Source organism: Leptopilina boulardi, unplaced genomic scaffold (assembly GCF_019393585.1).
Source record: "Leptopilina boulardi isolate dan_hultmark-lab unplaced genomic scaffold, ZJU_Lbou_2.1 LbouV2_330, whole genome shotgun sequence".
Classification (NCBI taxonomy): domain Eukaryota; kingdom Metazoa; phylum Arthropoda; class Insecta; order Hymenoptera; family Figitidae; genus Leptopilina; species Leptopilina boulardi.
The window spans coordinates 4,204,811-4,219,615 of NW_026137897.1; the positions used below are offsets into that span (position 1 = coordinate 4,204,811).

Below are 14,805 nucleotides of genomic sequence, written 5' to 3' on the forward strand. Positions count from 1 at the left end.
ATATTTTAGAGACGACTTGGCTTTTCGATATTTTGTCCGTTCGATGTATTGACTGCTCGACTTCTTGGCTTTTCGACTTTTTGTCCATTTAACAACTTGACATTCGACATTTTGTCCATTCAACAACTTGCCATTCGACATTGTGTCTGTTGGATGTATTGGCTTTTCGACATTTTATATGTTCGACGTATTGACCGTTAGGTGAAAAGCAAGTATCTCCCATAATGACATATAAGAAAACTTTATTTTTTGTTACCGGCTACATTTCCTGACCTACTTTGAAACAGACTGATTGCAAGAACCCAATACCTTTTCAGTATTCCAAAAATTTGTACGAATAACGGATAATTTTCAAATGTTTATACAGACCATGAGCGTATTGTAGACAGTCAATTAGAAAAAGGAGTCAAATCCCCTAAAATTTGTTTAATTACGAAATCGGAAAAATTAAAAAGTAATTGGATTGATTTAATTGATCGACGCCTCCCGTTCATAAAATGCCAACATAAATATCAAAGATTAAACAATTTTTTTTTTTTTTGTAAAAATTGTATTACACTTGTACTTTAATTAGAATTTTTTTGCTTTGACATTTATATTAGCATTTTATGAACGAGAGGCGTAATGATAAAATAATTACAGTCTTAGAATTTTTACAATTGATGAGTCTCAATGTTGTCAAAAAAATGGATTGATTTCATTAAATTTTATTGTCGAAGAAAAGTGATATTACGAAATTCAAAATAAAATCATAGAATAATTTACTTATTATATTTCTAAAACTTTTTGTTTTTCGATCAGTTGATTTTCTACTTTTGTACAAATAGCCACTTCTATTTAAGATGCAAGTTTATGTATTCTTTTTAATTTATGGATGTCACTAATGTTATTTTTACTTTACTTTCTTACTTCTTTCATAAGAAAATTAAAACACAATTGACGAATAGTAGTATATCGCAATAAACAAGGTTAAAATCAAAAAATCATATAAATTCAATTAAAAATTTACAAAGGTCACGATTATACTTTAGTTGCATACACAAAAAAATTTTAGTAACGTTTATTACTGAAAAAAACAAAAAATGCTCTTATTTCTATTGTTTTTATCCGTATAAATAAACATGACATTCCTCCAAATGTTACCAACTTACGTGAATACGTCGAAATTGCTAACAGTTCGATGAATGGAGTCACAAGAGACAATATTTAGAAAACCCATTATCTTTTACCCTAGTACAGGTAAAAAATGATATAGTAACATCGGCAATAATAGTTGACAGAGATTTTTTTTAATACTTTAAGTGTACGGTCACACTATCTCATGCATGCACTGTGCATGTATGCAGAAACATTTGGCCGGTCACACTTCAACGAAATCTAGTGAATGTTTAGTATCATTCTAGTAATTTTCCAAAAATTTAGGTTGCAACTAGAAAGTTACTAAACATTTACTAGATTTTGTTGAAGTGTGACCGGCCAAATGTTTCTGTATGTATGCACAGTGCATGCATGAGATATTATGACCGTACCCTAACGCAAACTTATGTTTTTCTTAATGACATATCGTCACAAACAATTCCTACAGGATTTGGCTGCGTTTAATTAATGTCTCCATTATGACAGTTTTTGAAAAAAGGGTTCTTAGGTTAAAAAATATTAATTTTTTTTTAATGATTTTTTTTAGTTACCAAATGAATAATTGCTGACAATAACATGCTACAGTTTTTCTAAACTTTTTATAGTTTTTGCGTATATTGCAATTGAAAATTTAAAAATTACGCGTGGTGATTGGCCGTGCGATCTCAGTGGGCCGCTGGGCGGGGCATAGCGCCCCCTAATTTGTCTGATTTTCCAAGCGTGAGCATGTAGAGTTTACCCGATTACTTGAAATAATCCTCACAGTAATACATACATTATGTATTTTTCTAAGGAAAAAAAGATTAGTTAAAATATACCTCTGAAAAATACATAACGTATATATTTTTCAGAGGATTATTTCAAGTAATCAGGTAAACTCTACATGCCCACGCTTGGAAAATCCGAACGGTTCCGACGCGCTATGCCCCGCCCAGCGGCCCACTGAGCTCGCGCGGTCAATTACAATCAATTATACATAGTATGTATCAAGAGTATGTATGTGCGTTTCTTTACAATTACATATACTATCTCTTGTTACATATATACATATTACAAAAAATAATCTTTTACATAGACGATACCATGTGCCTGGATTTTAATAAATTCAACGACAAGAGACGCATATATACTAAATCCTTTGAAGAATTAAAAAGACAATTTTCTGAACTCCTAATCCATAGAGCAATCACTTCTAATGACGAGAATTTAAAAGTAGCAATACAACAAATTTTTCCTGAATCTGAAGTATCCCTGAATCTTCACCATTTTATATTACAGCTGTTTCGGAAAATGAAAACTTTTGAATTAGTCGAATATTTTAGAAACGACGATAATGAAATCAAGAAAACTTTATTTTTTATTTTGGCACTGCCATTATTACCGGCTCGACAAATTCCAGAGGCTTTTAACAGAATAAGAAATAATGTTAATTTAAATGTAGATACAGACATTCAACGTTTCCTGACCTACTTTGAAACAGACTGATTGCAAGAACCCAATACCTTTTCAGTATTCCAAAAATTTGTACGAATAACGGATAATTTTCAAATGTTTATACAGACCATGAGCGTATTGTAGACAGTCAATTAGAAAAAGGAGTCAAATCCCCTAAAATTTGTTTAATTACGAAATCGGAAAAATTAAAAAGTAATTGGATTGATTTAATTGATCGACGCCTCCCGTTCATAAAATGCCAACATAAATATCAAAGATTAAACAATTTTTTTTTTTTTGTAAAAATTGTATTACACTTGTACTTTAATTAGAATTTTTTTGCTTTGACATTTATATTAGCATTTTATGAACGAGAGGCGTAATGATAAAATAATTACAGTCTTAGATTTTTTATAATTGATGATTCACAATGTTGTCAAAAAAAGGATTAAATTCATTAAATTTTATTGTCGAAGAAAAGAGATATTACGAAATTCAAAATAAAATCATAGAATAATTTACTTATTAAATTTCTAAAACTTTTTGTTTTTCGATCAGTTTATTTGTACTTTTGCATAATATAAAGAGTAACAACCTGATTAAAACTGAATTTCTTCAATATTAAGAGAATTATTTGCTTCAAAACGGTTGGGCCTAAGTTTTTTAGTGTGATCTGGTTAAACAGGAGAACAAATAATGTTTTAGAAAAAAATTAAATTCTTCTGGTATATAAATATTTTAGATAATGCGAAGGGTAAAACAAACTGATAGGAAATCAAAATATATCACATTTCACGATATCTTTACCGTTTTCATATAAAACTTTGTCTAAAGATGAAAAATTTGAATATAAAAAAGACAAATAGCCACTTCTATTTAAGATGCAAGTTTATGTATTCTTTTTAATTTATAGATGTCACTAATATGATATTTTTACTTTACTTTCTTACTTCTTTCATAAGAAAATTAAAACACAATTGACAAATAGTAGTATTTCGCAATAAACAGGGTTAAAATCAAAAAATCATATAAATTCAATTAAAAATTTACAAAGGTCACGATTATACTTTAGTTGCATACACACTAAAATTTTAGTAACGTTTATTACTGAAAAAAACAAAAAATGCTCTTATTTCTATTGTTTTTATCCGTATAAATAAACATGACATTCCTCCAAATGTTACCAACTTACGTGAATACGTCGAAATTGCTAGCAGTTCGATGAATGGAGTCACAAGAGACAATATTTAGAAAACTCATTATCTTTTACCCTAGTACAGGAAAAAAATGATGTAGTAACATCGGCAATAATAGTTGACAGAGATTTTTTTTATACTTTAAGGGTACGGGCACACTATCTCATGCATGCACTGTGCATGTATGCAGAAACATTTGGCCGGTCACACTTCAACAAAATCTAGTGAATGTTTAGTAACTTTTTAGTAATTTTCCAAAAATTTAGGTTGCAACTAGAAAGTTACTAAACATTTACTAGATTTTGTTGAAGTGTGACCGGCTAAATGTTTCTGTATGTATGCACCGTGCATGCATGAGATATTATGACCGTACCCCAACGCAAACTCATGTTTTTCTTATTGACTTATCGTCACAAACTATTCGTACAGGATTTGTCTGCGTTTAATTATTGTCTCTATTGTGCCATTTTTTGAAAAAATGGTTCTTAGGTTAAAAAATATTAATTTTTTTTTAAATGATTTTTTTTAGTTACCAAAAGAATAATCGCTGACAATAACACGCTACAGTTTTTTAAAAAATTTTGTAGTTTTTGCGTAAATTGCAATTGAAAATTTAAAAATTACTCGTGGTGATTGGCCGCGCGAGCTCAGTGGGCCGCTGGGCGGGGCATAGCGCTCCGGAACTTGTCTAATTTTCCAAGCGTGAGCATATAGAGTTTACCCGATTACTTAAAATAATCCTCAGAATAATATATACATTATGTATTTTTCTAAGGAAAAAAAGATTAGTTAAAATATACCTATGAAAAATACATAATGTGTGTATTATTCTGAGGATTATTTTAAGTAATCGGGTAAACTCTACATGCCCACGCTTGGAAAATCAGAAAAGTTCGAACGCGCTATGCCCCGCCCAGCGGCCCACTAAGCTCGCGTGGCCAATCACCACGCGTAATTTTTCAGTTTCAATTTAGGCAACCAATTTTGAAAAACTGTAGAAAACTTTTTGTCTTATTTTTTTCCGAAGAATATATACCTTTAATATATACACCAATGAATGGGACACCCTATATAATTGCGACGATAAGTTGTTTGACTTTTATACTAAAAGTAAAATTCGCAAATCCTGAGGCCGAAACTTTTTTTCTGTATAAAATTTGATGAATTAATTTTTTTAAATTTGATTTAGGTAAAATTAATTTTAAGGTATAATCGAGTTACTGATTTATATTTTGCAAAAACAAATTTTTTAATCAATTTCTATATGAAATTAAATTTGTCAAATATAATGAAGAAAAACACATAGTCACTAATGTATTTTTAGATTACCTTCTCAATTTTTTCATGATGAAATTGAAACAAAATTGGTAAATAGTACATATAACAAAATCCTGAAAGTAAACTCTAAAAATCTTAATATGTCAATTTAAAATTTATAAAAAGCGCGGTTATACTTCACTTGCATACCCATGATATTTATAATAACGTTTATTAGTGAGAAAAACTGAGAATGCTCTTGTTTTTCTTACTTTTGAACGTTAATATGACGATCATTGGAATGCAAGTGAAGTATAACCGCTCTCTTAATTTTTTTACAGTCACCCAAGAGCATTACAAGGAATGCCACTGCGCAGAATGAAATCATCCATGTATAGATGGAATAAAAATGACATTCCTCCAAATGTTACCAACTTACGTGAATACGTCGAAATTGCTAGCAGTGATGAATGGAGTCACAAGAGACAATATTTAGAATACTCATTATCTTTTACCCTAGTACAGGAAAATGATGTAGTAACATCGGCAATAATAGTGGACAGCAATTTTTTCAATACTTTAACACAAAATCATGTTTTTCTTATTGACATATCGTCACAAACTATTCCTGCAGGAATTGGCTGCATTCAGTTAATGTCTCTATTGTGTTTAAAAAATAATCATGCAAGTATAATATGAAACTTTCAAAGTAGCATAAAATAGAATTTACTCACTTATTCTTCTTATTAAGGGGTTAAACCACTCTAGAGCGTCAAAAAAAGGTCTAACTTTAGAAATTTTTTTCAAGAAAAGTTTAACTGTACTGAAAAATATGTTTACATATCTTTATTAGGTATACTTTAAAGAGAAAAAAAATATACTTCATTAATTTTTTTTTTTCAATATCTTTACAGGTACGTGATAGGAACACTTTCTGAGAGGAATCACTTCGCGGCCGGAAAGGTTTTAGCTCCAATTTTCATCCTCGAACAAAAAACAAATTTCTTTCTATTTTTACATCTTAAAAGCTAGAGAAAGACGTACGGATTTTTTTTATGTTGCATATTTTATTTGTTATAAACAATTTAGTGTCAATTTTTTAAGTAAAAAACTCGGTTTTTCCTTAAAATGTTCGCCATTTTTGCAAAAATCAATTGAAAAAAAATCCCCTACGTCTTTCTCTAGCTTTTAAGATGTAAAAATAGAAAGAAATTTGTTTTTTGTTCTAGGATGAAAATTTGAGCTAAAACCTTTCCGGCCGCGACGTGATTCCTCTCAGAAAGGGTTCCTATCACGTACCTGTAAATTTGATATTTTAAAAAAAAAATTAATGAAGTATATTTTTTTTCTCTTTAAAGTGTACCTAATAAAGATATGTAAACATATTTTTCAGTACATTTAAACTTTTCTTGAAAAAAATTTCTAAAGTTAGGCCTTTTTTTGACGCTCTAGAGTGGTTTAACCCCTTAATAATATATTTTATATCGAATAATGCCTTTGTCATTAAAGTTTAAGCTATAATATTATAAAATTAAACTAAATTAAAATACAGCAAACAATATAATATACAAAAATATATTATTTAAACTTTAATAGTGGATGAATTTCCATTCTATACTTTTTCCATTAAACACTTCTATTACAACTCTTTTCTTTTAAATTGAGAATTTTTTCTCAAATTGAAAAACCACTCACTTCATTGACCAATTGTTGTATCCTACTTCACAATCCCTTTAAATTCATGATAAAACTACTTATTGTAATAAACTAAAAACCAAAATATTTAAATTCCCATAATTCTTCAATTTCCTTTCCTTTAAATTGTCTTGGTACAATTTACATCCAAATTGTTTTAAATTGTCCAATTTTTCTAATGTTTTCATTACGTTTTTTAAATCTCTACATTTTCGGCAATATCATTTGCGTAGAGTTATGTAAATATTTTGAATCCAAAGCTTATTGGAAAAGGACCTAATGCGATAGTACATCAAACATTCTTTTTCCTAAAAGATTTGTCTAGATTGTCAATAAATTTATTAAAGATGATTTAGCTTAAAGGAAAACACTACCATACTACATTATTTCAATAAACTTTTAAAAATATAAATAAATAATAATAATATAAATAGTAATAGAATAGTGACTTTTGAAAAGAGCTCAACTTTGAGAACCGTTAGTAACATTTTTCATAATAAATGCTTTCAAAAATTACAAACGATCTTCATAGTTGAGCCCCTTTTGAAATTCCCAACTATCTCTTTATACATATATATATATATATTACAAAAAATAATCTTCTATATAGACTATACCATGTGCCTGGATATTAATGAATTCAACGACAAGAGACGCATATACTCAATCCTTTCAAAAATTAAAAACTCAATTTCCTGAACTCCAAATCCATAAAGCAATCACTTCCAATGACGAAAATTTAAAAGGAGCAATACAACAAATTTTTCCTGAATCTGAAGTATCCCTGAGTCTTCACCATTTTATATTACAGCTGTTTCGGAAAATGAAAACTTTTCAATTAGTCGAATATTTTAGAAACGACGATAATGAAATCAAGAGAACTTTATTTTTTATTTTGGCACTGCCATTGTTACCGGATCGACTAATTCCAGAGGCTTTTAACAGAATAAGAAATGATGCCAATTTAAATGTAGATCATAACCTCGAACGTTTCCTGACCTACTTTGAAAGAAACTGGTTGCAAGAACCCAATAATTTTACAGTATTCCAAAAAAATGTACGTATAACGGACAATTTTCAAATGTATGCAAGCAGATTGAAATCAAAGGTCGGCGAAGAAATCGAAATTTGGAAGTTCACAAGTAAGTGAAAAATGAAAAATTTAACACTTTTTGAATCACTTTCCCACTTTTCGTACTTATCTACTAAGAGTCTCTATTTGATATTTTTATTAAGTTTTATTACTGTTTGTCTACTTTTTTCAGCATTGTTTTACTAAAAGCATTTTTTAATCTTAGTACTTTTTTTTCGAAATTACTAAAGTTTATTTTTTATTATTATACAAACCCAAGCAGCACAGAATACTGTTTGAATATGAAGCTAGAATATTCCTATGACATTCGTTTGATACTTAAAAATTATTTTATTTTTTAAAAAGTTTAATTCTTTTTGTTTCTAAATTTTAGAATTGATGGTTGCTTTGCAGTCCCGCATTTATACAGACCACGAGCGTATTGTAGGTGGTGAATTAGAAAAAGGAGTACAATCATCAAAAATTTATTCAAAAACGAAATTGAAAGAATTAAAAACCTATTGGGCTGATTTAGCTGATGAAAAAATCACAATTTTAGAATTTTTACAATTAATAAGTTATAATGTAATTGAAAAAAGGATTGAATTCTTTAAATTTTATTGTCGAAGAGAAGAAATCGAATATTTTAGAGAAGAAGAAGAAGAAGGAGAAGGAGAAGAAGGTGGAGGAGAAGTAGAAGAAATTATTGAAATTGAAAATGCATTTGAAGAACGTTAGTATTTTTCGTAAATCGTACACCCCAAGTCGAATGTACGTATAAGTGAAAATATTTTAGAAGTTACGTAAATTAAGTGTTTTGTTTAAAATGTACTTAATTTGTGAGATTTTTTCGGAAATTATTAACGTTTATGAGAAGTACAGAATGTACGTATCTCGTATACTACGGATCAACACTACTTAAGTAGAAACTTATATAGAAACATTTTATCAAAAAATGGAAGTGATGTAATTGAGAGATTAATGAATATCTTATTCTTATTTGTATTTTTTTCGAAACTCAAAAAAGTAGACTTAAGTGATTACAAAGAGTTACCTCAAACTTAAGTAGTTTTGGTTTGAAGTATGCGAGATACTTATATTCTGTACTGTTCATAAAAGTTATTTAACTAACAAAAAAAATTTCATTTATACCTACTTTCGACTTGGTGTAAATGAAATGTGTATTTTGCCAATTGGGACGTTCCATAACATGGAGCACTAACGAAAAATACACTACCGTCGGAAAATTTCGGTACGGCTGACGTGCGAAGAGTAGAAATTTATTACTTTTTTTTATATTTATAACACTGAAAAGATTTCAAAAAAAATTATGCAATTTTACTACTTTTGTACTAATGTTATATACCTTCAGACGCAGCATTTTATCAACTTTCCAACCATCTAAACTAGAAGTCTCTAACTTTTTTCTAATTTAAAATATCTTGTTTTAAAATCAGCAGCAAGTTTCTACTCCTCGCACGTCAGCCGTACCGAAAATTTTCTGTTGGTAGTGTAGATTTTTTTTTTAATTGGTGATTTTGTTGTGTTTGGGGTGTAAAATCCAAGGGGTCATTCCATTTTATTTCACCTATACTCGTTGCGGCCTATTTTTCGAAAAATCTGATATTTCGTAATAATGACTTTCAATATCCATACAATTCATTTTTAACAATTATTTTATGAAATTTTTTTTATTTAGTTTTTAAGTTGAGTTGCACGGAAAATAGGTTAGTCTGACAGCTTTGAAAATTGAATAAAAAAGAACAGAAATAATATATTTACTAAATTTTTTTTCATTGAAATTTGTTGAAAATAGTCCAATTTACCAATATTAATCGATAATTGTGTAAAAAAGGCCACAATACTAGATGAAAATTAATATTCAAACTTACCTGTAAAATGTCAAAATTTATCACATTTTATTTACATTTTCCAAGAAAGTTTACAAATATTATTAAATTTACTACTACATAATAGTAAGTACTTTCAATGTACTTTCACATGATATGTTGGCTTTTTAATTTTATAATGCAGAAATATGAGAAATTTTACCTTGAATGTTGAACTTTTCAGGATTTCATCTGATTTTATTTTTTTTTTATTTCTGTTCTTTTTTATTCAATTTTCAAAGCTGTCAGACTAACCTATTTTCCGTGCAACTGAACTTAAAAACTAAATTCCAACGTAAATAAAAAAAATTTCATAAAATAATTGTTAAAAATGAATTGTACGGATATTGAAAGTCATTATTACGAAATATCAGATTTTTCGAAAAATAGGCCGCAACGAGTATAGGTGAAATAAAATGGAATGACCCCAAGAATTTTTATTTTTCAAACTATTAATTGAAGAAATAAACTTTGTAATTAAAAAATTATAGGGAAAACATTGAAATTTGATAGCCTTTTGGCTGATGATGAAATGTTTAAAATAAAAATAAGCAAAATTTGTTAAAAGTATTACAGAAGAAGACATAAATAGTGATGAACATTTATAATTTTCAAGTTATAATTGGTTTGTATTTGTGACTTGAGTAATCTGTTGGCACTGCTGAGCAAACTGCGCCAATAGGGTGTTGCAGTAAAAATTAAAAAAAAAGAAATTCTCGAAAAATTTTTTTTGATTTTGCAAAACATTTTGGAATACTTACTTTGCACCCGAAACACAACAAAATCACGAATTATAAATAAATCAATTTCTTTGTCAGTGCTCCATCAAATGGAACGCCCCAATTTGTAAAAATTTCTATAAACCATAAACCTACCAAAAAACATCATCGATGCAATAAATTTTTTAAAATTATGATACTTTGCAGGAATGATTTTGAAGTTATCAAAAACACGAAATGAAAAGGATTTTATTAAAAATTTGATTATTTATTGTAAAATATAAATTTAAAGTATATGAGGTGCTGAAAACTGTCAACTTTTTAGCCATTACAAAATATGCAAATAAAAAACATAGAATTTACTATAAGAAGAAAAAAAATTATTAGAATTTACTAAGAATGAATAAATTTATCATTATAAATTTATATAATTATTAAAAGATGTGAAATAATATATAAAATATGATTTTCAAGTGCACCTGTTAAATAACCTAATTTTGCGATTTTTATTCATTAATTATAAAAAATAGAAAAACATTAAATTAAATAAAACCTTACCAAATATGAAGTTCTTGACATAAACTTTTATAATTTCTTTGCACTTTTCTTCTTTTTTCTTCATATGTATAAAAAATTTTAAAAATAGTGAAAATGATCAAAGTGGCTATTTTATTTTTAAAATGTTTTATACTTATGAAGAAAAAAGAAGAAAAGTGCGAAGAAATTATAAAAGTTTATGGCAAGAACTTCATATTTTGTAAGTTTTTATTTAATTTAATGTTTTACTTTTTTTTTTATAATTAATGAATAAAAATCGCAAAATTAGGTTATTTGACAGGTGCACTTGAAAATAATATTTTATATATTATTTCACATCTTTAAATAATTATATAAATTTATTCATTCTTAGTAAATTCCAATAATTTTTTTTTCTTTTTATGGTAAATTCTATGTTTTTTATTTGCATATTTTGTAATGGCTAAAAAGTTGACAGTTTTCAGCACCTCATATACTTTAAATTTATATTTTACAATAAATAATTAAATTTTTAATAAAATCCTTTTCATTTAGTGTTTTTGATAACTTCAAAATCATTCCTGCAAAGGAAAATAAAAATGAAAAATATTTATTTCAAACTTACGTCAAAAGGTTGAAAATCCTTAAATTTGTTATAGAAATTAACATCGTGCAAGTGCCACCTGAAAATGTAAATAATGCCGAACCGGAAAATATAAATCAAGGAGCAGAAAATTTAAGAATTGGAAGTCCCATATGCTGCGTTTGTAAAGTAAATCAATCGACACACACTTTCGTCCCCTGTGGACATGTTTGTATTTGTGATGACTGTAAAACAGATTATGAAGAAAACAATATAGAAAACCGTAGTCTTCAAGTATGCCCCTTGTGCAGGATAGAGTACATGATGATTATGAGAATATATTAAATTATTAATGATCTCGACTTAAAAATAAAAACAAATTTTCATTTCATGATCGTTTCTATTTCAATAAATTATTATTATTTTAACTTAATCTTGAAAAAAAAATTCTTCTTCTCGATCTTGATTATTGAATAAATTAGTTTAACTTCTCTATTTCTTACTGATATTTAATAAACCATTAACATTTATCTCGACCAACAATTGAGCCTCCCGATCTTAAAAGGGGATACGCGGAGGACAGGCGAGAAAAACGTTGGCCCCTGCTGTAGGTAAAATTTTTAAAATTGTCCAAAATTAAATTTCAATGATTGTTTCTTATAGAGAATTGAAATGCGCAACTTCTTTTCAGATGAAAAACTTTTCTATAATTTACCGTTTTTTATTTATTCACAAAAAACGTAATTATTACGAAATTGAAATTTCAATACATTTTTGTGTTCAACTCGCGATTACTTCCTTAAATATGAATATTTCGTCACGAAAATTTTACACAATATTCTTCAAACTATTCTAAAAGTGAAGGCACATTTGAAAAATTTTCAAAAAATTTTTCAACCTAGTGTTTAATTGTTTAAATAATTTTTCTCGGAAATTTATTCTCTTGCATTCAAATGAAAAATTTGAGTGAGAAATTTTCGAATTCGGAAAACTTTCAGTGACGTTGTTTATATTGTTGTAACTTTTTCAAATCATTAACTAAAGATCTAATATTTTCCAGAAAACTTCCTTATATATTAATGAACATTTTCATCACTGAAAGTTTTCCGAATTCGAAAATTCCTCACTCAACTTTTTCATTTGAATGCAAGAGAATCAATTTCCGAGAAAAATTATTTAAACAATTAAACACTAGATTGCAAAATTTTTATGAAAATTTTTCAAATGTGCCTTCACTTTTAGAATAGTTTGAAGAATATTGTGCAAAATTTTCGTGACGAAATATTCATATTTAAGGAAGTAATCGCGAGTTGAACACAAAAATGTATTGAAATTTCTATTTCGTAAAAATTACGTTTTTTGTGAATAAATAAAAAACGGTAAATTATAGAAAAGTTTTTCATCTGAAAAAAAGTTGCGCATTTCAATTCTCTATAAGGAACAATCATTGAAATTTAATTTTGGACAATTTCAAAATTTTACCTACAGCAGGGGCCAACGTTTTTCTCGCCTGTCCTCCGCGTATCCCCTTTTAAGATCGGGAGCCTCAATTAAAAACGAATTTTCCTTTTATTATTTAGGGTTTTCTTTTTCTTATTAAAAATTTACATTTAACTAAATATTCTTTAATATAAATTATTATTGTTGTAATTTACTCGAAAAAATTGCATAAAATAACATCCGTTTTAAATTTTCTTGAAAAAAAAATTCTTCTTCTCGATCTTGATTATTGAATAAAATAGTTTAATTTCTCTATTTCTTACTGATATGTAATAAACCATTAACATTTATCTCGACCAACAATTAAAAACGAATTTTCATTTTATTATTTAAGGTTTTCTTTTTCTTATTAAAAATTTACATTTAACTAAATTATTCTTTAATATAAATTATTATTGTTGTAATTTACTCGGAAAAAATTGTATAATACAACATCCGTCTTAAATTTTCTTGAAAAAAAGATTCTTCTTCTCGATCTTGATTATTGAATAAGTTAATTTAATTTCTCTATTTCTTACTGATATGTAATAAACATTTATCTCGATCAACAATTAAAAACGAATTTTTATTTTATTATTTAGGGATTTATTTTTTTTATTAAAAATTTACATTTAACTAAATATTCTTTAATATAAATTATTATTGTTCTAATTTACTCGAAAAAATTGCATAAAATAACATCCGTTTTAAATTTTCTTGAAAAAAAATTCTTCTTCTCTATTTTGATTATTGACTAAATTAGTTTAATTTTTTTTTTATTACTGATTTACATTACTATTAATTAATGATTAAAAAAAAAATTACAACCATAAATTATCAGTATTTATATTTTAAGTAACTAAATTTTTGAAGAATTGTATTTAAAATTATTATTGATAGTAAATACAGCAAAAAATTTTAGATACAGATTTTAGAAATATTTAAATTTTGAGTTTTCGAGTTAAGATTTATAAGGAATAATTGAATTTTAGGAAATTTCACATCTTTAAAAGGTAAGTTGTATTATTACAATTTTTATATTATTATAAAAAAAATATGTACATTTTTATTAATAAATTTTTAAAAATAAATTTGCATTAAAGTAATTTACAACAATTGACAAAAATAAATAATTTTATCTATATTTTGTTTTTACAAAAATTATTTCATTAAAACAATTTGAATATAAATATGTTTATATTTTTGTTAATAAATTTTTTTCAAATAAATTTGCAAGCACTTAATTTACAACAATTAATAAAAATAAATAACTTTATCTATAATTTTTTTTATAAAAATTATTTAATTAAAAAAATTTTAATATTAAACAATTGTAATACTTAAATTTTTTTTTAGATTTTTAATTGAAGGATTTATTTAATAATAAAATAATATATAATAATAATGATATTTTTTCTATTTATAAATCCTTTTTTTTAATTCATCACGATGTTTCTGGAAAAATAATCGTAATAATAATTTATTTCAAAAAATAATATTATAATACATTTAATAACCTTCAAATAGAAATATAATTTAAAACATTTATTCACTATATTTTATTTATTTATAATTATCATTTATTATCAATAATAATGAAATGAAATATTAATTTTATTATTTAATATTCAAACTTTGGCGCGAGAAAGAAATAGCAACTACTGACCTCTACATCTACTTTACCGACAAGTTAAAAATATAGCAGGGATGAGAATGTATGATGCAAAAGTTAAATTATGACCAATGAGAGTTCTGCTATACTTATGTTCTGTTGAATGGAAATTCTGTCAGATAAAATTTCTGTTAAGTGACATTTCTGTTAGATAAA

The 14,805-nt window shown here is 26.6% G+C and overlaps 1 protein-coding gene across 1 annotated transcript in view; it reads left to right on the forward strand.

The window, feature by feature from the left end:
- The window catches only part of LOC127285187 (uncharacterized), a 35,029-nt gene extending 23,140 nt beyond the window's left edge, over window positions 1-11,889 (forward strand). Inside the window, exons 2-5 of the mRNA XM_051311057.1 lie at window positions 5,366-5,708; window positions 7,330-7,861; window positions 8,186-8,524; window positions 11,575-11,889. Coding sequence (XP_051167014.1) covers window positions 5,388-5,708; window positions 7,330-7,861; window positions 8,186-8,524; window positions 11,575-11,843 — 1,461 coding nt within the window. The 5' untranslated portion in view covers window positions 5,366-5,387 and the 3' untranslated portion in view covers window positions 11,844-11,889. The remainder of the gene's footprint in view (window positions 1-5,365; window positions 5,709-7,329; window positions 7,862-8,185; window positions 8,525-11,574) is intronic.
- The last annotated feature ends 2,916 nt before the right edge of the window (window positions 11,890-14,805 follow it).